General features: G+C 44.0%; 1 protein-coding gene across 1 annotated transcript in view; it reads left to right on the top strand.

Moving 5' to 3' along the window:
• Nucleotides 1–79: 79 nt before the first annotated feature.
• LEPR (leptin receptor) overlaps nt 80–24,036 on the top strand; it is a 28,405-nt gene continuing 4,448 nt past the window's right edge. Inside the window, exons 1-14 of the mRNA XM_039711561.1 lie at nt 80–145; nt 3,441–3,499; nt 5,550–5,843; nt 6,841–6,958; nt 11,391–11,596; nt 14,220–14,365; nt 15,494–15,641; nt 16,670–16,966; nt 18,593–18,707; nt 20,801–21,000; nt 22,521–22,672; nt 22,909–23,068; nt 23,150–23,232; nt 23,796–24,012. Of these exons, the coding sequence (XP_039567495.1) occupies nt 3,460–3,499; nt 5,550–5,843; nt 6,841–6,958; nt 11,391–11,596; nt 14,220–14,365; nt 15,494–15,641; nt 16,670–16,966; nt 18,593–18,707; nt 20,801–21,000; nt 22,521–22,672; nt 22,909–23,068; nt 23,150–23,232; nt 23,796–24,012 (2,176 nt within the window). The 5' untranslated portion in view covers nt 80–145; nt 3,441–3,459. The remainder of the gene's footprint in view (nt 146–3,440; nt 3,500–5,549; nt 5,844–6,840; nt 6,959–11,390; nt 11,597–14,219; nt 14,366–15,493; nt 15,642–16,669; nt 16,967–18,592; nt 18,708–20,800; nt 21,001–22,520; nt 22,673–22,908; nt 23,069–23,149; nt 23,233–23,795; nt 24,013–24,036) is intronic.

The raw sequence follows: 24,036 nt of genomic DNA on the forward strand, positions 1-24,036 counted from the left end.
CGGGCTGAGGGAAGCCGGGCTGAGGGGAGCCGGGCTGAGGGGAGCCGGGCTGAAGGAAGCGCCCGTCCGGGACTCGCCATCGGAGCCACGCCGTGGCAGCGTGGCTTCAGCCGCCAGTCGGAACCCCGAGAGCAAGGAGAAGCAGGTTGGTGAATTTACTTTTTATCCGCTTTCCACCCCCACCTCTGATTTCCTGAACCATCCCCCTGAACACAGCCCGCAGCCGGTTCCACATCCCGCTCGCAGATCCGGGCGGTTTCAGCACTTTCCCCTCTTATGGTCCCTGAGATTCAGTGTCAGAAACAAAACAAAAATAAATCTGGGTGAATCTGGCTGGGAGTCCGCGATGCTGTGGGAGCTGTGATAGAAGAGAACTTCGGAAAGTTAAAGAGAGGTACAGCATTTGTAAATGTATTTTGTAATGAACACACGGAGAGCTCCTAACTTCCAAGCGTGCCTGTAAGGGGATGTGACCTCTAGGAATTCCAGGAGCTCTGCTCGTGAGGAAGGACAGATCCACAGCAGGAATGAGGAGCGGTTTCACTACAAACGAGAGAAATTCCACGGTCTGGAGAAACTCTGAAGAGTTCGGGACGTTTTGCTGTCGAGCCTTGGGGGAGAGGCTCCACCAGCAGGTTTAGAGTTGGATTTGTAGCTGTGCTTCTGCCCAGCTTGGGTTGCCTTTATTAAAGCTTTAATATTAACAAAATTATTCAGTGTGGGTCGTACTCATTTCTGTTTTGCGTGTACCACTTACTCAGAACTCTTTATTAAGAATAGTTTTTAATGTACTCAATGGCAAATGGAATTCCATGCTCAGACCGACAGGACTGGAAAGCCCTTGGTACCCTTAAAGAGCAGGTCAGAAGATGTTGTGCATAGACATTATTGATAAAACATTTTTATGCTTTCTAGAGATTTTTAATATTTAAAACCAGCTGTAGTGCAGTGCTTGCAAAAATCAGGGATGGTTTATATGGGTTTCCATGTCCAGTGCAGGTGTTTGTGAGTCCTGTTTATTTCAGGTTGTGCTGAACCTGTTTCCCATGCTGAGAAGCCAGGGAATCCTAGGATTTCTCACCTGTCCTGTAAATAAAAATGATCCTATTTCATTGCTCTCCTCCTTGCCTGTCATATCTGTTGTGTTTTTGTTTTAATCCCAACTCTTGGTGCTGAGCTGTTCTGTGGTTGTTATGGAGAGGAGTATAGTATTTACATAAGAAATCAGAAAATTTCTTGTACACAGCAGCAGCAAAGTCAGTGGTTCCAGAATAATTTAAGATATATTTGTTCAAAAGGACCCAAATTCCTTCCTTTTGTACGGACACTTCCCCAGCCACAAATAAACCAATTTGTCCTGGCTGTGTTCATTTATTCTCTCCAGTAGAGAGATTGCAAGTTGTAATAATTCTGTTTATTTAATATTCCTATTCCCTGTAAATGCTCCTGTAAAACTTGTATTCTTTCTCACAGTGGACTAAGGAATTCTGGCAAGTTCACTGTTCTCACTGGAAAAGATTTTGGGGAATCCTGTCTGCTCCAGCAGTGCATTTATCCTGCCCTGGGATTTCTCTCTTTTTACCCAAAGTTTACACAAGGAAGGCTGAACTTTGAACAGAGAGGTGCCTGATTCTGTGGCCATGCAGCTTTCAGGGCTTTTTGGTCATGTCCAGCACTGGGTTTGGTCAGGAATGTTGGAAAAACACCTGTGTAAAACCAGCCTAGGCTGATGTGACAGGACATCCCAAGCTGGGCTGAAAAGTGGTTTTGCCTTCTGCTCCAAATGTGAAATTAGTGCTGACATCAGAATCTCTGTTTGGCCATTTTTATGTCAGAATCCCAAAATCATTAAGGTTGGAAAAGCCCTCCAAGACCATCAAGTCCAGCCCTGTCCCAGCCCTGAGTGCCACTTCCAGGAGTTCCCAGGACACCTCCAGGGATGGGGACTCCAAACCTCCCTGGGCAGGATGCAATCCCTCCCTTCCAATCCTGACCACCCTTTCCAGGAAGAAATTATCCCTTAATTTTTCCCCTTCCATCAGGAAATTAAAAAAACTTTATCTTCACTAAACTACATAGAAATTATAATTTCCCTTCTGTATGGGGTTCTGGGACTCCGTGGTTGTTTTTTTCTCAGTGTAAATGGGTATTTCATGGGGGAAACTTAACACCCTATGGAAAACTTTATACATTTTGGAAATGGATGTCCAGTTTTCTTGGAAGTGACTTCTGCCAGTTTCCTGCTGGGAAGTGGTTGTAGGATGGACAGGGATTTTTGTTGCACCCATGAAAGAGGAACATGGGCTGTTTCCCATTAAACCATTTAATAGTGTGAATAATGTACATTTATGTCAAATGAACTCCTTTAAAAGGTACTTTTTGCTTCTGAAATGAGGGGAAATCTAACTAATTTCAGTTATTTGGAAATAATACCTGTCTGTATCTTTGTGAAATGACCTGATAGCTCCATAATTCCTCTGGCCCTCATGGCTCTCTAGCAGAAATAAACTAATGGAAAAGGAGCAGGTGAGGTGGGCCACCACCGGCTGTGCTGAGAGCCAAATTGTCCCCTGAAATTGGGGCTGGGAAAGCCTGAGATTCCCTCTTTGATTGCAGAAAATGGAGCTGAGACAGCCCAGTGGATGGGGAGAAAAGTGGATGGGATTGGCTGACCCTGCAGAGCACAGTGCTGGGGAAATTCAGCTCCACAGGCAGGACACAAGGACCTGGGAGTGTGACTTCCCTGGGCAGCTGGCTGTGCTTCAGCTAGGTATGGAATATGGAAATAAATACATTTCCCAGGACACGCAGCCCCAAAGTGCATTACATAACCTTGGCACTGCCTCGTTTGGCTCCAGGGATGTTCTCAAGGAAACTGCCCTCAGAAATATTCCAGGAATGAAAACCTTTGGAGGGATTCCCTAACTCAGATTTCTCACCCTGCCATTCGCTGCCTGACTTGAGCTGTGGATTTTACTCAGCACTCAGCTCTTGACTACAACAGCAGCCAAACTCTCCTCTCTGGAGCCTTAACTATAAAAATATATTTTGATTTTAGCAGAATTTGTGTAACTACTGGATGAAAATACAAAAGAACAAAGTACCTGAAATGAAGGAACAATAATGAAATGTTGCTGTAAGGTTTAGTGAGATCTTCATTGTTGGAATGGGTGAGCACTTCTGTGTCTGCTGCACTTGGAAAATTCTGATTTTTTCTCCCTTTCTGGCCTGTTCTTCCTTTCCTGGTGTAGAGAGAAGTGTCTCTCCCCATCCCAGAGTGTTGGAATTAGATTATGATTTTTAAGTTCCTTTCCAAACCATTGTGGTTTTCCATGATTTTGCTTACAAAAGTGTGAGCACCAAATGAACTGAAATACCCCAAAATGAAATAACAGACTGATAATTATAAGCCCTCCATTAATTTTCTGTGTGTTTTTCAGGTCAACTCTACAAAACAAGATGTGTTGGCAAATCATCCCAACCATGTTTGTGCTGATGGGTAAGCCACTAAAAAGTATCCCAAAACCCACTTTGGGATAATTTTTCAGATCAGGAAACATCAGGACACATCCAAATAAATGCCCTGGACGGATCTGATGATACAAAACTTGTGGGGAGTTAGTTGTGTTGCCCAGAAGTGCAAGGAGAGCTCCTGTGCTCCTGGGGGATGCTGCAATTCCTGCTCCCATGGGCACCACAGGGCTGCCAAAGGGTGCTCAGCTCACTCCAATGCTGCACTGATAAACTGGGAAATGCCTCTGACAATATTGGCATCTGCTCTGCAAGGACAGCTGGTGTTTGCCTTCCTTTTTAAAATTTTTCTTATTAAAATAAGGACTATTTAAAGGGTTTTGGTGGTGGTGCTTAGGGAGAAAGGAGACCCTGTAATCCAGTGGAGTTATTTGGGAAATTTGTGTCATCTTTACAAAATATGAATCAAAAAGATGAATAAATAATTAAATTTAGGTACCTTTTATATCCATAAACACATTTTTGTCTTGCTCTGTATGTATTATTATCCACTCAGTATCAAATATTGCATTGCTGAAATTCTTTTAAGTGCCTTTTGTGATCTGAACATATTGAGTAGCTTTAATTGGAAAACCTGGATGCTCCAGGGAGGTTTCCTGGGATTTCAGAGCAGTTTGTCACCATCTGATGGCCCTGCTGCTCTGGGGCAGAACTACAAGTCAGGCCTTCCTCTGGGTCATTTTAACCTCATTTTTTTTCTGTTTCTGAAGAAAGGGCCTGAGCACATTTTTGACTTTATAATGTTTAATTAGTCCCTTGAGATGATCTGTGATACACAAGGGGGAAGTTCCTTAGAAAAAGAGATGAGCTGGGGACAGTGCTGCCTCTCTGTCCTGCTCTGTGTCACTTTTTTGTCCTTTTTAAATCATGGATTATGGCCTGAGAGTTTGTTTGCTCCACTCGTCCTGCTGGAGGCCTAATGAAGCTGGGATTTACAGAGGCACAAACTCTGTTTAGTGGGAGAGGAGGGACCAGAGAGCCCTGCAGGAGTCTGGCAGCACAAAATCTGTGTGGAGAGAAAGCAAAACCCTCTGCAGAATAACACTCTGCCTCTTCTGGTTTTAACAGCTTTTTTTAGAGCTCTCATTTCGTATTTTGGTATTATTTAACTCATGCTCTGTGCTAGAGAATTATTAATTTCTATTAATCAAACAGTGCCAGAGATATTCTGGTATTTCTTATTTTGGCTGTGGCAAGGCATAGAGCATCAATTAATTTCTGTTTAATGAACTGCTTACAATTTCTGCCCTTCCTGAGCAGGATGCAAAGTGCACCCATGCCCCTGTGCCCTGCTGCAAGCAGAGCTTTAATCTTTAAATTCAGAGTGTTTTACAGGAAGTTGTTCCCTGCTCATCCTTGTGAGCACAATTTGAGCTATGACATCAACAAATGGCTCAGAGTGGTTTTATTTTAAGTCTTATGGAAAAAAAATATTATCATTTTCCTGCCTCTCACTTCCCAGAGAATGCCCTGGGGTTGTGCAGTTGCACCCACAGTAATATTGTCCTTTTTCATTTCAGAGTTACAGTGGGGCTGTGTTTTATATTTACAACAGGATTATATTTTTATTGAAATGGAGCTGTTTTAAAAGAGCTGGAGGGGATCTGTTCCAGCACTGCACGGGGAGATGAGACTCACACCCAGTTTAGGATTCACCTCAGTTCAGGATTCACTGCAGTTTTGGTCAATAAAAGCCAATTTATCCCAAAGAGATGCTTTGCCGCAGTCTTGGCCTTGACTTTTTCAAGAGATTGAGAAAGCAGAAGTTTAGGTGCAGGGAGGTTGGGGTGAAATCTGGAATCTGCCACCTGTGGCATCATTCAGAGAGCATGTTTTTAGTAATTTCACCTTTACCTAGAAGGGATATTTTTATTAATTTTGTCTTTACCTCAGGGAACAACCCCTGGAAACAACCTGATTTTTACCTATTTCTGTATCACATCAACCACTGTCTTTTAATTGTTCAAAAATATGAACTTTTCCTTTTATTTCTAATACTTTTCCCTTTATATTTGCAGACTTCCTTCAGATGGCAGCTGCCCATTGCATGGTCCATCCAGTTCCTCCCAGGAATTTCACACTGCCCTGTGTGCTGCTGAATGAGACCTTTTTGAGCCCTTTCTCAGCTGGGAGCTGGTCTGGTTTGAGGAGAGAACTTGGAGCACCCAAATTCAAGCCTTTAATGAATGAAGAAAATTTTCTGTGCTGCCTTTGGAGTGCCAGCAACATTGACTGTTCTTTGTACACAGCAAGCATGCAGGCAAGGAAGTTTATTCCTTCAGAAATAAATCTCTCTGCTCCTCAAAAAATAGGTGGGTTTAGCACTCAAGGGCACAAGGAGTTAATGATTCCAAAAATATTTAGGTTTTTTTGTTGTTTGGGACGAGAGGGGTGGGTTGGATTAATGAGGATTCACTTTTATCCTGGGCAGGCAACACTGTGTGGCAAAATCCTTCCTTAGGGTGGCAAAATCCTTCCTCATGTGGTAAAATCCTTCCTCATGTGGTAAAACCCTTCCTCAATGTGGTAAAACCCTTCCTCAGTGTGGTAAAACCCTTTCTCAGGGGGTAAAATCCTTCCTCAGAATGTAATGGAAGAGGGAGGAATTGTACAGCACAGTTTCAAAAGGGAAGAAAAAAGTTGCCTGTCTTTCCAGGGGAATTGTAAATAAAATATGGAGCATTGCATAAGAGGACATAAACCCAGATCTTCAAAGGAGTTTAGACAGGAATAGAGGAATATTTGAAATATTTTTGGTGGATGTGGGCTTTAAACTCCATCAACAGGCAGGGGAGATGGAGAGCAAATGGCATCATTTCTACATGAATTATGAGGCTTTAAATAATAAATGTGCAGTAAATGTCTGTACATGGATTAGGATTTTTTTCCCAAGGTTTTTTTCCTCCTCCTGTCTCTGAGGAACACAGAGATGGCATCCTGCTGCCAGGCATCTCCTTGACCTCAGTGGTAGAATTTCATTGTACAAATCCCCAGCTGAGGCTGTGCCATTTCCCAGGACACAGCAACCACCATCAGCTTCATTTTTCTTCACCCTGCAGCCTTGTCCCTAAATCCAAGTAAAAAATATTCCTTCTTTAATCATGACAGTGCAGATCCATGTGGATTGTGAGCCTTGGGGGTGTTTAAGGTGCCCAACTCAGGTTATTCGTAATTATTTTCCCATCTGTGGTGCAGCCTCACTTTCAGGAGTATCTGTTCCTTGTCCTCTCTTTGTGAGCAACTTCTGTCCAGGTATTTTATTTTGTTTTAATGCAGTTCAGAAATGTGTGATGCCTTTCTTTTGTCCAGACTGGAGCTGGAACATGGAATGTTGGATTAGAGGCAGGCTGGACCTGTTGGTTTGTAACCTGCAGCTTCTGAAGCTGGACCTGAGAGCTGACCTGAAGGTGAATCTTTTATACTCTGGGTAAGTACAGGATTTACTGTTAAATCTGCATCTCCTGAAACATCAATATTCCAGCTTCCAGCATGGTGGGAGCTTTAGCTCTGCAGATTTTGCTTTGTCCTGTCTAAAAGTAATCCTGGGTAAGATGGAAAGTTTTTGGTTATTTAAATGAAAAATGGTTGGAATGGAGAGTCCTCCTTCTCTGTGCTTCCCATCTTTCTTAAAATATTTTAATGAAATCATCACTGACTTCTTAAAGTATCTTTGTTGTTAGAATTTCTTAATTTTAAAGTCTTGGTTCTGCTTTGTATTTTTTTGACCATGATATTGTCTCTCTTGAAGTAGCTGTGGTACTTTACATGTGATCCAGTGGCAAATGCTGCTCTCATCTCATTGTCACTGTGGTGAATATTCCCTGGAATTCTGAGAGGTGGAATCCTCCTGCCTGTGGCATGGGCAGGTCTGGTACACATTGGTTACAAAAAGATCTGTTTGATACCATGAAACCACCCTGGTTTTTTTGGATTATTGATAGGTTTGAAGAGGCACACAGAGACTTCATTTCCAGATGAAACAGGATAAACTGAAAGAGTTGAATTAGCTGAATTTATAGAGGAGGACTTCCTGAGCAGCCAGATCTCACTTGGCACAAACCATCCCTGTAGCCAGAGCAGAAACCAAATGTATTATTTAGGAATAAATATGGTTGTTCAGCTGACACAATATTTAAATCCCATCTTGGTGAGGTGGGCTCCCATTTCCAGTGCTCCTCATGACTCTGACTCCTGAAATACCATTCCATGGGTGTTTGTGGGGGAAGCAGCTCTGCCTTTGCTCTGCTCCATCCAGGCTCAGCTGCACGGGAAGAGCTTTGCCAGTGATCCCAGTGCAGAAATCTCTATACTGAAATTTTTTGGGATGCCACCAGACTGGAGCCCCAGCTGGGCTGAAGAGATTCCTTGTGCTGGGAAGGGAATTCAGTGAGTTCCATGCAATTTAGGAGAGCAGGCCCTGTGGACTCAACAGGGTCTCTGTTTGATTCCTCTTTGCTGCAAAGATGAGAAGCAAAGCAAAACCTTGCAGAACTCATTTCCCTCCCCACATTCCAGATTCATATTTTCCTTTTAGGGTCCCTGTGTTCTGGAGGAGCAGCAAGCACAAGCATTTCAACCTTTGGGAAGGTGACAGCTTTCCCTGTTGGCTCTCTGATACCTTAGCATTTTATTCCTGAGCCAAAATACCTTGAAAACATTCCCAGTTTTAAAAATATGCATTCCTGGCATGTGTTTCTCCCTGGGAGTCTGGAGCTCCAGCCAGGATTCTCACATGCAGGGCAATGCACAAAAATAATGATACAGGAGAATCTACAACAGAAAGCTTGGGTCTCTCACAGCTTTTTTTTTTTTTCTTTTTTTCTTTTCCCCAGCATTAAAAAAGTCCCCTCTTATTTACCACATCCACAGTTTTCCTGCTTGGAAATATCAGGAATGGGAATGTTCTGTTCTGCCCATGGCAGTGCCCTGTGAGAGGCTCAAGTGAGGGAGAGGATGGGGCTTTAAAAAGATTACTCCAAAAGAAAAGAAAAGAAAAGGTTATTCCAAAGCTTCATTAGACTAATGGGTTAATTGTATATCAAACATCTTTCCAGCTGTCTGATCCCAGGAATGCTGTAAAGCCCAGGGTTAATTCCATGAGCTGGAATCTTTAGCCTCAGGGATCTCCTTGGTTTAATTTTGAGCACTGATTATCATTTGCCCTTTGAGCTCATGAGGCTGCATTCATATTTTGACTTATTTGAAGTACCTGGGAGGCTCTCCTCCAGTTCTGGGCCTAAATTCCCATGTTTTCTAAGGATAACTCATGCAATCAGTTGTACCTTGAGCCTCTCCAGCCAGAGAAAATCAACCTCTCATTAGAGATTGATGAGCTCAGCAGCCCTCAGATCTGCTGCAGTTTGATGGGGCAGCTTCTTCAAATAAGGATTTTTCTAGAGCTACCATTGATCAGAAATGTTTATGGAAAAAAATTAAATATTTATGGAAAAAATCCTGGAAGCTCCAGACAGCTTTGCTCGTGCACTTTAATGGGGCAGCTTCTTTAAATAAGGATTTTTCTAGATTGATCAGAAATGTTTATGGAAAAAATTTAAATATTTATGGAAAAAATCCTGGAAGCTCCAGACAGCTTTGCTCCATCCTTTCCCAGTGAAGGCAGTGCTTGGAAAGGATGTGGGGATAATGTGACAGCAGAGTTACAATGGTGACCCTATTTCACAACAACCTGCTTGGAATGGACCTGTCCTGAAAATTCAGGTGATTTGCCCTAAAAAAAGTTTTAATTTTCTTTTCAATTGCAAGAACAGGACTGAAATTCAGCCAGGACATTTTGCAGCATCTAATTGAAAGTCTCCCAGTTCCCCATGAGGCCGCAGATGAATTTAGCAGGAGAAGCATCACCTTCTGAAGGGGTTTGAATATAAATATAAAACATTTAGGACTTGCTACATGTTTTTTCTGAAGTTTTCCAAGGTGTTGGCTAAAAGAACTCTCTGTGACAGGATTTGGGTGGAAGAGCCACTGACCTCTCCCCAGCTTGTGATGGTTAATAAGTGAGGAGAGGAGGTCTTGAGCATTTTTATTCCTTTACACTGTTGTTTTTTGGTTTTTTTTGGTGCAAACAAGTTCATTTGGATGGTTAAAAATTGAAATAATTATTAGGAATGATGAGGAGCTGGTGTGGTGGTAACCACTTTGCAGATAGATCAGATCAAAGACATGGTTTGAAGAAAAAAAAGTGTTTTCATGGATTAGTTGTGGCTTTTGGAGACCGATAAAATCTGTGAGCAACAGGAGAAGGCAGAGAAGCTTCAAAGCAAATTCTGCAAAGTTTTTGAGAGGAAATTCAGGAGAAAACAGTGGAGCCACATCTAGAAAAACCAAATTATTCCAAGGAATTTCAGAGCTCTATGTCTGCCAGATTCCGTCAGCATAATTCCTGTGTACTGAAGTCTGCGAGTCCTGGTGAGAGTTATTGTAGGAATGTCAGGATTGACTGTCTGGGGCATTAATAAATGTAAACCATACCTTGACACGGACCTGCTTGGGGCTGTTCCTGCAGAGCACAGGAGCTGGGAGGGCAGGGCTCCCAAATTCCATGGTTTTCCAGCCTCAGAGCATCCCAAGATGCAGAAAGATCAGTGGGGGCTGAGGGGAGTGGGGCTGGGGTGATCCAGGAGTGGTTCCCTGCAGTCCCAGCCTGAGCTCTTCTCATGCTCCATAATTCTCCTCAGTTTTTTGCCCTTTTCCTCTCTAAGCAGGGCAGGATATGGAAATGGAATTGGTGAATCATGGCCAGTTCCCTGTGCTCTGCTCTCAGATAAATGGAGCAGATAACAAATGGACTAAACCCAAAAAATAAAGCGGCAGATCTCGTCCTCCCCTCTCCTCCAATGCAGAGATCTCTGCCCTGCCTCAATCCAAGTGTTCCAGTGACTCATGCCAGCTAGAAAACCATTGGAAAAATGTACTGAAAGGCTCTTATTCCATGAATTTCCATTTCTTTCTCTGAATTAGTGAAACAAAACCCTTACTGGACAGAAATAATTCCAAAATCACTTCAGAACAATTCCAAATAGGAGCTTTTTTTTAAATTATTTTTTTGGGTAAGGATGAAACGTGAAAAGCAGGAAAGAATCCGAGGTGATTGAGCTGTCAGGGTTTGTCTTGGCTTTGCTGCTGGGAGAAATTTGGCCACAAATTATGTGCACTATTAAATTCCCAATCTTGGGGAGGCTTTAGACACTGGATACCTGCAGAATTCCATAAATGTGGGTTTCTGGAAGAGCCTGAAGAGTGGAGATGAGGATGAAGAGGGCTTTGGGAACTGCTGGTTCTGAAGATTCAGATAGGATATTGGGAAGGAATTGTTCCCTGGGAGGGTGGGGAGGGCCTGGAATGGATTTCCCAGAGGAGCTGCGGCTGCCCCTGGATCCCTGGAAATGTCCAAGGATGGGGCTTGGAGCAGCCTGGGACAGTGGAAAAGGTCCCTGTCCATGGCAGGGGGTGGGATGGCATTTAAGGTCCCTCCCAACCCCAACCATTCCATGATTATAATATTCCCTGTAATGCTCAGTTGTAGGAGGAGCAGGAGGGAACATTGACTTGTTTTGGTATTGTTTCAGTGCCTCACGAATGGGAATTAGAAATTCATCTCTTTTGGGAGGGCAGGGAAGGTAAAACAACACTGTGTGCCTAAAAAGATCTGAGAATTCTCTAATGGAATTGTGTTCGTGACTTGAAAAGCATTTCAAAAGGGAGAAGCAGCAAAGTTAAAGCGATTGGTTACAATTATTATTTTTTTCATTAATTTTTGATCAATAAACCATATCCAGATGGCCACACCTATTGAGACGCAGAAAACTGTTTTGTTTCCTGTCTGTTTGTCCCCGCTGCAGGTCAGAGCTGTCCCTGGGGGCTGCATCCACGAGCTCTCTGCGGGGCACAGTGAGGGTGGCCCCGTGTGACTGCAGGGAGCAGGCCACCTGCCAGTGCCTGCTGGCCACGCCGAGCCTCAACCACACCTACCTGCTGTGGCTGGAGGTGGTGGCAGCTGGCACAGCCCTGGGGACGCCGCTGATGGCCCTGCAGCCCACGGACATTGGTGAGCATGGCTGAACCCCCTGAGCACGGAGAGCTGAGCCAGGGGTCGAGTGGGAATGCAGCTGAGAGAGGGAAAATTGTGTATTTTAATTAAGGGCTTCAGTGGATCAAGGGGTTAACGTAGAAGTGTGGTAAGCAAAGGTTTTATATTGTGAGTAGAGCTTAACAAGGAAATGAATTGATACAGGTGGGGATAACTGAACCAAGGTTGGCAGTGACAGGTGATGTATGAGTATTGAGAGTGCAGAGCCATAAATACAAGTGGCTTCTGAGAGTGAGAGGAGGTTTGGCCTGTGACCAGCAGGCCAAGGAGCCCTGCCAGCTTGACATGGGTGAGGAGTTTGCCATGAGGAAGAGGTCTTACTTCCTCTTCAAAGGAAGTAAGCCAGAACTTACTGTTCTGAAATGGGTCAGAGCCATTTCTTTGGGTTCTGACCCATTTCAGAGCCCACTGCCCATGGTGGGCTCTTCTGACCATCTCAGAGCCCACCAACCCAATTAAAGAGCATGAGTGCACAGCCTAATGGACATCCAGCTAATTATAACACAAAGTGAGAGAGTTAATGATTATGTAATAGGCGTCCTGGAAACCACCTGACTATGTAAAACCTTTTTGGATAAATAGAGAGTAGGAGTTTGGGACTCCTTGCACATGTCTTTGGGAGGTTACTCCCCAGGTGTCCAGCACTGTGATAAATACACCCTCTTTTCAGCACTGTAATAAACGTACTCTCTTTTCAGCTTTAATTAGTTGAAAACTCATCTGTCCATGCTTCACAACAGCAGCAGGATGGCTGTGCTGGGAAAGGGGGCACAGACAGGGCAGGAAAAGCTCCCTAATCCCTGTCTGGGCTCCAGTGCAAACCACACTGAGCACAGCCCAAGCACTCAAAAATTGGTTATTTCTCATTTTTTCCTTTCCAATCAGAGCCTCTCTGTGCACAAGGCGGGCTCAGTGGTGGAGCTTGTTGCTGAGGGCTTCAATTAAATTTAAAAAGCTGTTCCCAAAGTTGCTTAGCAAGAAATCCCACCCATTTTCCCAAGCAGCTCTCTGATCCTGATGTTTTCTTCCTCACCCATGCAACCCCAAGCTGGAAAACATTCCAGTGTGTTTGATCAAGCTCAAACTCTCCTGACATGATGAATTTGATATGTGTTGCTATCCAGCGTGCCCAGTTATTACAGATTTGGGCAGATTTCATAAAGGCAGGAGCTGACAGCTGCAGGGGAAAAAAAATTAAAGTTTTATGAACACCTTATTAACTTAAAATCTTAGGAATTTTATGAACTTCCTCCGAACTGATGTGCTCTGCAGACAGAACCAGTTAAAATCTCTGGGTGGGCTGGTTTGGAAGATGAGAGGTGGCAATTTTTATCCTGCTGCTTTGAAATGATGCTGCAGGAAAAAATTAAAAATTCAGGCTGGAGTCTGCCAGTATTTAAAAATGACACAATGAGTTAGCTCTGCTTAGTGAAGCATGTTTTAAAAATGCACAATATTAATGTATGTTCTGCCAAAATTTAGCTTAATTAAAACTATTTTGAATGTAAAACTCTGAGTGCTTGTGCCACGTGGATTTTATTTGCTGATAGTGGAGCAGGTGGCATCACAACCATGATTATCTGTGGGATCTGATTCAGGGAAATGTGATGGCAAAGCCAGTGACTTTTATTTGCCTCCTCCCCAATCACTCCCTGTTGGCCTTCCTGAAGTTAATTGCTTTGAGATGGTCTACAAGTAGAAATTAAATAAAATCTGACTTGGTGTGGTAGATCCATACTGAAAATTATGAGAGAATTTTGATATAAATAATGAAATAAATTATGACTTGGTGTGGTGGATTTGTACTACAAATAATTAAAGATATTTGATATAACTGAGTGACATTCCAGTAATGCACCTAAATGGGACCCTTGGAGAGCTGGACCCCTGAGCATTTGGAATTTGAAGGGAACATTTGCCCACTGCCCAGGATTTTTGGGAATGTTTTCCCCTCTGCACGTGGTGCTCACCCTGCAGTGGTTTGGAGCAGGGTTTTACTCTTCCATGGGCAAAACTTGGCTGTGAACAAGGACAGGGTCTCAGTACGAGGGAAAAGCAGGGCCTTGGTTCCTTGGTATTGTCCAAGGAATGGAATCCTGGGGATTTCCCATCCAGAGCTCCCTTCATCCCCATGGGAATATCCAAACTCTGCATTTTCACTCTCCTGGACACCTCCTTTCACAGCCACAATCCCTGTGGAAGGATGGGAATATTTAGGAAATCCTGTGTACGCTGTAAGGAGCAAATGATTTTCTCAGCATTCCCATCTCTCTCCTCCTCATTCCCTCTTCCCAGCAAAGCAGGTAAGCCAGGCCTTGGCTACTGGGAAAAGCTGTGGCCTGAGGGAAGAAATTCCTGCAGGTTTAAGGGAAATGGGAAGTCAAACACATCAATTTCTTTAGGACTGCAAAGCACCAGGCTGACTTTTCCAGGGATATTACACAACACTGCCGTGCAGTAGAGCAGCTCTTGACAACTGAGTTTAAGAGAACTGAGTTTAAGGGCTGGATTGTGAAAAGCCAGTAAAACCCAGCAGCCCTGGGTGAAGCTGGGCCTAACTTGTGGGTGATTTTGTGTGCAGTGAAGCCTGAGGCCCCCGTGAAGCTGCACCTGGAGCTGGCTGAGAGGGGCCAGGTGAAGCTGTGCTGGTCCAGCCCTGCCCCGCTGCCCTTCCCTCTGCAGCACCAAGTGAGGATCTCTGCTCCTGCGGGACACGGGGACGGCCAGGTGAGGCAGCTCCGTGCCTCCAGGCTGGGCATTCCCAAATCCCAGCACTCCCACCACGCTCCTTGGCCCTGCATTGGGAGTGTGGCTGATCTGGTGGAGCTGGGCTTAGCCCACTGCTTTTTCCTGGAGAAGCTTGGCTTAGCTCACTGCTTTTTCCTGGAGAAGCTTGGTTTAGCTCTCTGCTGTTTGTTGGAGAAGATGGGCTTACCTCTTGCTGTTTCCTGGAGAAGCTGGGCTTAGCTTGCTGCTGTTTGTTGGAGAAGCTTGGTTTAGCTCACTGCTGTTTGTTGGAGAAGCTGGGCTTAGCTCTCTGCTGTTTCCTGGAGAAGCTGGGCTTAGCTTGCTGCTCTTTCCTGGTCAAGCTGGGCTCAGCATGATGCTTTTTCCCAGAAAAGCTGAGCTTATCACGCTGCTGTTTCCTGGAGAAGCTGGGCTCAGCTCACTGCTGTTTCCTGGAGAAGCTGGGCTCAGCTCACTGCTGTCTCCTGGAGAAGCTGGGCTCGGCTCACTGCTGTTTCCTGGAGAAGCTGGGCTCAGCTCACTGCTGTTTCCTGGAGAAGCTGTATTTTACATCTGTCCCCACTGAGAGAAGCCCCATCTCCTGCTGGCTCTCACAAACAAACTCCCCTTTTTCTCCTTGGGTGATCCTGGATTCTGTGAAGTCTAAATCCGTTTTCTTTCAGCATTCTATATGTTCTGTAACTCATTTGTGTTTAATATTTATAATTTTTATTATAAATAAGGGGTTTTTTTCTCTTCCTACCACGCAGGTGGCTCTGGAATAACAAGCAGCTGTTAATTAGCAACCCATAATGAAAGAATTCATTTTCCACAGAGTTATATAACTTCCAGCAGTCTCAAATTGACACTAAATTTAAGGAAGAAAGATTTTTAACCCAGTTTGCTACCTAAAAACGTGGAAAATCCTTGTGTAGAATATGAGGATGTTATCTCCTGTCTCTTAAGGAACAAATGCATTTGCTCAGCACTCCCATCCTTCTTAAAAACTGAGCTGAAAGAGAAGGCAGGAAAGGGAATTCAGGGAATTCTGACTCCGTACAATTTATTTATTTTCCTTCTGTGTTTTCCTGTTTCATTTTACAACCACAATGGATTTGGACAATCCAGCAGATGCTTCAGGTTGCCCTGGAAAGCTCCGTGGCCGTGGACACTGCCCTGCTGGACTCCCCATCCTCGGTGCAAGTGAGGAGCAGGAATCTGCGTGGTCCAGGCTTCTGGAGTGACTGGAGCACGCCCTACAACCTCACTTTGGGAGGTAGGACCTGCAGGGCTTGGGGTAAAGCTGGTTTTCCAGCTGGTTTTGTGGGTTTCGGGTTGGGATGAGAAATCCTGTGGAAGCTTTTCCTGCCCCAGGCTCAGCTCCCTCCCTGTGCCAGGCTGGCAGTAGGAATTCTGGAGAGCCACCAGAATTCCTGCTCTCACCAGAATCCCACCACCTCTGGGGCTGGCACTCCCTCAGCAGCACCTGCCCAGACCCACAAAAAGCTCTTTTCCTCAGAGCTTTTCCATTGCCAGTTCCAGCTGGCAGCCCTGAACCTCCCCTCAATTCGGGGTTTTTCTCCTGATGCTTTCTCTCACTTCTGGTTTTGGTTTTGTAGCTGAACTGAAGGCCCAGAGCAAAATCAAATGTGCAAAATCCAATTTAAATTCTAATTCCTATTATTTATTAGTAATAATTATTAATTAGCTTATTATAATAATAATTATGTTTTAATATTATGACATATAAAATATAATATTGTATTATTATATAATGTTATAATCTAATAATAATATCACATATTATTATGTAATATTAAACATAATATTTAATATTGTATAATTCAATAATAAGATATAATAATACATAATATAATATATATATTATATATATTACCTACTATAATATATATAATATTATATTATATATATTATAGTAGGTAATATAGCAGATAATATAATAATATATAATATATGGTATGATGTTATTGTTATATTATATTGTGTGTAATATTATATTGTACATACTATTATTATAATATTGTAATGGTATTTATAATTATAATGATATGTAATGATAATTATTATAAAAATTATAAAAATTATAATGACACCGATGATGATGATGATGATGATGATGATGGTGGTGATGATGATGATGATGGTGATGATGATGATGATGATGAGGATGATTACTATTATTATCATTAAATTATTTTTGTAAATTATTATTTTATTGACAAATTCTTTTACACGTTTTGGCCCAGTTTCTCCTTCCCATGGACTTTTCCCGTTTTCCCCCAGCCCAGGTGCTGTACTTCCCCGCGCGGCGCCTGAGCCGCGCCGGCTCCAGCCCGTCCTTCCTGTGCCTGTTCGGGAACGCGTCGCGGGCGGTGGCGGCCCGGGAGCTGCAGTGGTGGCTGAACCTGGCCGAGCCGGTGCCGCCCAGCCAGTACTCCGCGGAGAGCAGCCGTGTCAGCCGGGTGACCCTGCCCGGCGTGCGGGCAAGCCAGCCCCGCGCCGGCTTCCCCTACAGCGCGCTCTACTGCTGCCACCGCAGCGGCCAGTGCCGCCGCGCCTACGCCGAGCTCTACGTCGTGGGTGAGGCTGCAGGGCTTCCCGTGCTGCATAGCAGGAGGGAATGTTCCCATGTACATACCCTTCTTACCCCTGGCTTTTTGGTTTTTTCCTTTTTTTTTGTTTTTGATACACCAAATTCTACGTAGTAGGTGAGGCTCCAGGGCACTTTCCATTCTCCTTAGGGTATTGTCATAGCAAGGATGGAATATTCCCATGTCAAATGCACTCATTGCCCTTGCCTTTTTGGTTTTTTTTTAATTTTTTTTGTTTGTTTGCTGATACACCGATACACCGAATTCTAGGTAATAGGTGAACTTCCAGGGCATTTCCCATTCTCCCCTGGGCATTGTCATAGCAAGGATGGAATATTCCCATTTAAAATACCCTAATTGGCCTTGGCTTTTTGGTGTTTTCCTTTTTTTTTTTTTTTAAATACACTTACTGCCCCCCTTGGCTTTTTGTGTTTTTTCCTTTTTTTTGATGCACCGAATTCTAGGTAATAGGTGAGGCTCCAGGGCATTTCCCATTCTCCCCTGGGCATTGTCATAGCAAGGAGGGAATATTCCCATTTAAATACACTTATTGCCCTTGGCTTTTTGGGTTTCCCTTTTTTTTTGTTTTTGATATGCCGAATTCTGTGTAGTAGTTGAGGCTCCAGGGCACTTCCCATTCTCCCCTGGGCATTGTCATAGCAAGGAGGGAATATTCCCATTTAAATACACTTCTTACCCCTGGCTTTTTGGTTTTTTTTCCTTTTTTTTGATATGCAGAATTCTGTGTAGTAGGTGAGGCTCCAGGGCACTTCCCATTCTCCCCTGGGCATTGTCATAGCAAGGAGGGAATATTCCCATTTAAATACACTTATTGCCCTTGGCTTTTTGGGTTTTTTTTCCTTTAAAATTTTTTTTTGTTCTTTTTGTTATTGTTTTTGGGGTGTTTGTTTGTTTGTGGGGTTTTTGTGGTTTTTTGTTTGTTTCCTTTTTGGGTTTTGGATTTTTTGGGGGTTTTTTTGTTGGGTGTTTTGGGTTTTTTGTTTTTGTTTCATTTTGTGTTGGAATTTGAAATGTAGGGAATTCTCAGAACTTTGGGTTTATAAGTTAGAGCTCAGAATTAAACACAAGATTTGATTTGAGGCTTTGGAAAAAGTTTCTAAACTGAAGTGTTAGAAGCCAGGATGTGGATTTATAGTTTAAAGACATGCTAAGTAAGGTTTACAATTTTGGAGTGTAGGATATGGAAAAAATAAAAGTAGTTATAAAGGTAAACAAGAAATTTAGAGAGCAGTTTGTGTGTTATAACATGATTAGTTAAGAAAGCTTACACTGTAGCATGAGACAAAGTATCTAAAGATTGAGTCAAAAACATAAATATTTTTGTTAGTAGTGTTTTGTTAGTCAATAACTCCTCAAAAAGTCTTGTAACTAAGAGATTCGTGACTTTTCAAACTATGCTGTAAGGATGTGAGCTGAACTCACTTTTCTTACTTATGTGGAAGATAAAAAAATAAACCACATCATCAAAACCAGTTCAAAACTCCCATCTCAAATTACATCAAAAATCCCTCACTGTTTTGTTGGTTTTTTTTTTTTTTTTTTTTGTAGCAACCATTGTGTCTTATTAATTAAGCTTTTCATGTCTTTTAATTAGACATGGATTTTAATATCTCCTGTGAGACTGATGGATACCTGACTAAAATGACTTGCAGGTGGTCTGCAAACCCAACCACCTTGCTCCTGGGGAGTCTGCAGTTAAGATATCACAGGTATGGGTGGATTTTAATTCTCTTTTCGTGTTTGGAAAGCACTGCTCAAAATATTTTAGTATCAAAGAATTCTGGAGAAATGTAATTATAGAACTAACAGATTCTTTAGTCTGTGTGCAGGAAGGGAACCAGAGATAGCTGAGTGTGGAACAGATCTTATTTATGAGGTTTTTCAGCATTTTTCAACCTGTTTGGCAGCCAGTTCTCTTCAAGAAGATTTCTTGGATTAGATAAAAAATTATTCTACTTGCTCCTACCTACAAGTTGTAAGGAAATAAGGGAAAAGCCCATTCCCAGTGGGAATGTCTGGCCTGGGGGAGCTGTAGAATCCCTGCTCTTGGAGCCTCTCAGCTCCTGACAGCTCCATCTGGTCTGAATTTAACTCTGCTCTGAGTCTGAGATGGGACTTGAGGCCTCCTGAGGTCTCCACTCAGTCTTTAATTTTTCTATATTTCTGTATTTTTTTTTCCTACATACACACAGGTTAAAATAGAGGATGAAACAAACTCATTCCAAGGTGGGAAAAAAGCCTTGCTTGGAGAACCAGACCTTAGCAGGTGAAGGGAATGTTGCTTTGTGAAGGCAGCAGCTGGGACTGCAGCAATTCCCAGAATCCCAGACTGGTTTGGGCTGGGAGGGACCTCAAAGCTCATCCCATTCCATCCCTGATATGTTGAGGGTTTCCACTCAGACAGACAGCTCTTCCTGAGGCAAAAAATCCATAATTTTACTGCTCTGCTGGGCTGGAGACGCAGAAATTTTGGCCAACAGCTTCCATCAGCCCTGCCTAATCCTTTGGAAAGGCAGCCTGTCTTCTCTGGTGGAGTTCTGAGTGATCCTGGTGCCCAGGTGAATATTTCCCAGGGTTTTGTGGACTGAAGGAATAACTGGAATGCTGGAAAGTTCAAGTGGAGCCTTTTGGGGCAGGATTAATGGCTGGCTGAGTGCTGAGCTAGCTTTTGTTTACTCTGCCTTCACAAATATGAATCTAATGAGGGCCCTGCTGGCAGGGAGCTGGGAATAAACCCCATGCTGCTCATCGTGGCTTTTATTCCCACTTCCTCACTGTTCAGGTTTAGCTAAAAATGTCATTTTCTAGTAGGAGGTGATAATGTGGAGATTTGTTCGTGTTCCTGCAAGATCAAACGGTGACATTACCACTGCCTGCAAATCCTTCCCAGATGCTGCTGATCCTTCTTTTTGTTCTGGTTTTTGTGGTTATTTGTTCAGAGTAAGACCTGAGAGAGGGAAATGCAGTAAAATTCCTGCTGCTGTTCCCTTTAGGAGCTGGAGAGCAGCACTGCTGTGCTGATGCTCTGGCTGTGGGCGTTTGTTTTGCTTGGGTTGTTCCTACATCCTCCTCTGCAGGCAGTGAGGAACAGCTCCAGAGGGATCATCCTTGTGGGAGCAGGGAATGCTCCAACCCCAGCCCCCAAAGCACCAGGCACTGCTTTAATCCTGGGGACACAAAGAGGGAACTCCAGCCCAGTGTAGCCCTGGTGGTTCCTCTGAGTAACTCACACCCCCTCCAGCCCCTCTCCTCACAGGTCTGAGGAGAAAGCTGAAAAATTCCCACTCCACGGATTTATCCAGTTACATTTTGTCCAGAATCCAGGGCTCCTCTCTTCTCTTGCCAGGTGTGATAACTGGACATGGGCTTTTTAATCCAGAGTTGATGTTTTGGTGGGATTTCCATGTCCTGGAGACCTCAGTGGGTCTCTGTGGCAGCTTCCCCCTGGTTGCCAGTTGGGATTTTGGAAGTCATTCCTGACTGGAGTCAATTCTTGGCAGATTTGCCTTGCTGTGTTCATTGCCAATCCCTAAAATCCCACAATTGATGAGGATTTGGAGCTGCCTTCTCTTGTTGTACCTGCTGCTTTTGTTGTGTGTCCTGCTTTTTCCAGAGCCAAAGCTTTGAGGAGCAACACTGAAATGTTTTTTATCCCTTCAGTGCAGATCCACGTTCAAGATCCAAATAATCCTCAGAATCCCAGGCCATTGCAATGCCTCCATTCCTTTTAATTCCCTCCAGATTTACACTTGCAATGCATCAACTGAATGTGGTTTGGGTTTTTTTTTTTCCCTCTTTTAAGGAGCCAGATTTACTGCTCTGACTTTGCAAGCCCACCTCCAAACTCAGAGGTGAAAGAATGCCTTTTGCAGAGGAACCATTCCTACGAGTGCACATTCCAGCCCATTTTCCTGCTGTCTGGATATACCCTGTGGATAGAGTTTAAACACTTCCTGGGAACCCTGCAATCCTCCCCAGTCTGTGTCATCCCAGCAGATGTGGGTAGGTCAAGATCCATGAATCTCTCTTCCCTTGTGCCCCTGGATTTTTAAATGGTGCAGGGAAAGAATTTTTCCACAGGTTTTCAATAAAAATATGAGAGTTTTGATATTACCTTAAAGAAAAATTGGTTTAAATGTTATTTCCATACAGGATTTTAAATGAAGCATCTATTTCTGCCTGTTATTCACTGTACAGAAAATGCAAATGTTATATTGCAAAATGAAGCTCATTTTTAAGGTGTTGATTATTTAATTTTTCAGATTGATTTGTCTTCAATTAATTCGTTTATACTCCAATATTATTTGCACAGTTTTTAAAAATTATTTTTACAGTGTATTATTTACACAGTTATAAACCCATTTAAAATCTGTCCGTGCTCTTCCATGCTGCTGCAACATTTTGTGACACACAGAGCACTGAAATCTGGGTAAAAACAACAGGCAGAAGCAGTGTTTGGGTGTTTTAAAAACTCCAAAATGTGCAAATCACCTTTTCTGATCTGCTCTGTGACAGAGAATTCACTGGGTATTTTTGGAAACAAATGTGAACATGGGTGAGAGCAAACAACGCAGCTGGATCCCAGAGGTGACACATGAAATAAATTCCATTTATATAATTATGAAATTAATTAGAGTTATATAGTTATGGAAGAAATTCGAGTTATAGAATTATAAAATACATTTGTTATGTGGTGACAATGGATGGAATGATTTATCCTGGATGCAGGGTGCTCTGTATTGTAGTAAAGCAAAGCAAACTCATTCCAGCACTATCCAAAATGAAAAAAATTATTTATTTTTTGTTGTTGTTTTCTCCTCATTCACATCCGATTATCCCAAGTAAGTTTATTTCAATTTGGCTTGATTAACAAACAAGGGTTTGGGGGGATTCCTGTTCTGGAGCAGCTGGATCTGGGGGGAATTTCCAATTAATAAAATAAAAATAAAAACATTTCCATCAATCTGTGGACAGTGTCTGTCCCCAGCCTTTACAGGAGCTGCTGCTTTCTGCAGGGGTGACCCCACTGAAATAATGGAATCATGGAAGTGCTAAGGTTGGAAAAGCCCCTGGAGAGCACAGAATCCAACCATTCCCAGGTGCCAAGGCCACCACTGACCGTGTCCCCAAGTGCCACATCCGCAGGGTTTTTAATCCCTGCAGGAATGGGGACCCAGCACTGCCCTGGCAGCTGTTCCCGTGCCTGACCACCCTTCCGTGGAGAAGCTTTCCCAAATATCCAACCTAAACCTCAGAATTTATTGCCAGGCTCCGTCTTCTGTTCTTTATCCCAGGGCAGGCGGCAAGTGCCAGCACGAAAGAATCTGTTGTGCTTTAAATGAAAATGAAATACCTGGAAACATTCCCGTGGATTCTGTGTTTCCAGCCCTGCTTTCCCTGGAATAGCAGAGGCCTTGTGTTACCCACCACCCTCAGGACAAGGAGAAGCCATCCATGCTTTGATTTATTGGGAAGTGCCAGTGCAGACGTTGCAATCATTTTTTGATTTTTCCGCTTTCCAGTGAAGCCTCTGCCCCCTTCCAGCGTGGGAGCAGAGCTCACCAGGAGCGCGGGGCTGCTGAACGTGAGCTGGAGCCCGCCTGTCTTTGCCAGCAGGGATCTGACGTTCCAGATCCGCTGGAATCCAGGGAGCAGGGAGCACAGTCCGTGGCAGGTATGTCTGTTCATCTGGCCTGGAGCAGGGGTCATTGCACTGCTGTAGTGTGGAGCTGGTTTTTATGGAGTTTATCCGTGGGGGAAATCACAAAATGCAAAAACATTTGCAGTGTCCACAGAGGAATATTCCTCACGATCCCGCTTCCCCATGGGATTCATTTTCAGGAATTTTGACTCCAAGAGCTGCCTAAACATCCCTTTGTCCTCGCTGTGACTTTTTCCCTTCTGTCCCAGCTCTACGAAGTCCCAGAGGCTGCAGGCAGCTGGGCTGTGATCCCGGTGGAGCAGCCCTGTGTGGAGTACGTGGTGCAGGTGCGCTGCAGGGAGCTGGAAGGATCCGGCTACTGGAGCGACTGGAGCAGAGCAGCCCAAACCCTCCTTCGGGACATCAGAGGTCTGTGCTTCCCGGGGCAGCCTCAGCGCTGGGCTTGCCACGCTCAGCTCTGACTGTCCCTCCCAAATTGTTGTTTTGCAGCTCCCTTGCGAGGCCCGGAATTTTGGAGGATCGTTTCTGAGGATCCAGCAAGGAAGCGGAGGAATGTTACACTCCTGTGGAAGGTGGGAGCAGCTGCTTTTGGGGCTTTCTCTGTGGTCCTAAAACCAGGTGGGATTGCCAGAGGGGGAGTCTGACAGGCACACGAGGCTTGTGGGAATTGGGATTTGCATTTTTCTGTGCTCCTGACAATTGCTTGGCTCATCCTAGAGGCAAGAGGGGAATCCTGGTGGGAATTCTGGGGTAAATGGGAGATGGTTTTGCCTTCTTTGCCTTAAAATGTTAATGCAGGACAGAAAAAAATTCCTCAGTGCCCATTCCTGTTTGCTTATGTGCTGCTCTGGGGTTTGAACCCTGAAAAATGTGTAAATTAGGGAATTGTTGTGGGAATCTGAAAGTTTGGTTCTCCTGTTCCTTCACTTCCCTTTGCTAGGACGAGAGGGAGTGAGAGTCAGCCCTGAGAGAGGGAAATGAAACCTTTAAAAGGACTCCAGTCCTTGGCTAAAAAGACAGCAGCCAGAATATCTTTATTGGGTCCTGTTTCTTAAAATTGGAGCTGCCCAAACAACCTTTGCTCTGGGAATCAGATGGAATTCAGGCATTAATGGCCATGAATTCATTGCTGCAGCCCCTGGTGCAGAGTGACGCGTTGTGCAGCGTGAGCAGGTACATCATAAAGCACCAGACCCCAGGGAACACCTCCTGGGAGGAGTCTGTGGCTCATGGCACCAGCTGGACTTTCCCGTGGATGGAGCCAACCCACACTGTCACCATCTTAGCCATGAACTCCGTTGGAATCTCTGCGATTAATTCTGATTTAACTCTCTCCCAGCAAATGAGCACAGGTAAGAGCAGCAGTGGGGGGTGTG

The sequence above is a fragment of the Passer montanus genome, unplaced genomic scaffold, assembly GCF_014805655.1.
Source record: "Passer montanus isolate IOZ18808 unplaced genomic scaffold, ASM1480565v1 scaffold25, whole genome shotgun sequence".
NCBI lineage: Eukaryota > Metazoa > Chordata > Aves > Passeriformes > Passeridae > Passer > Passer montanus.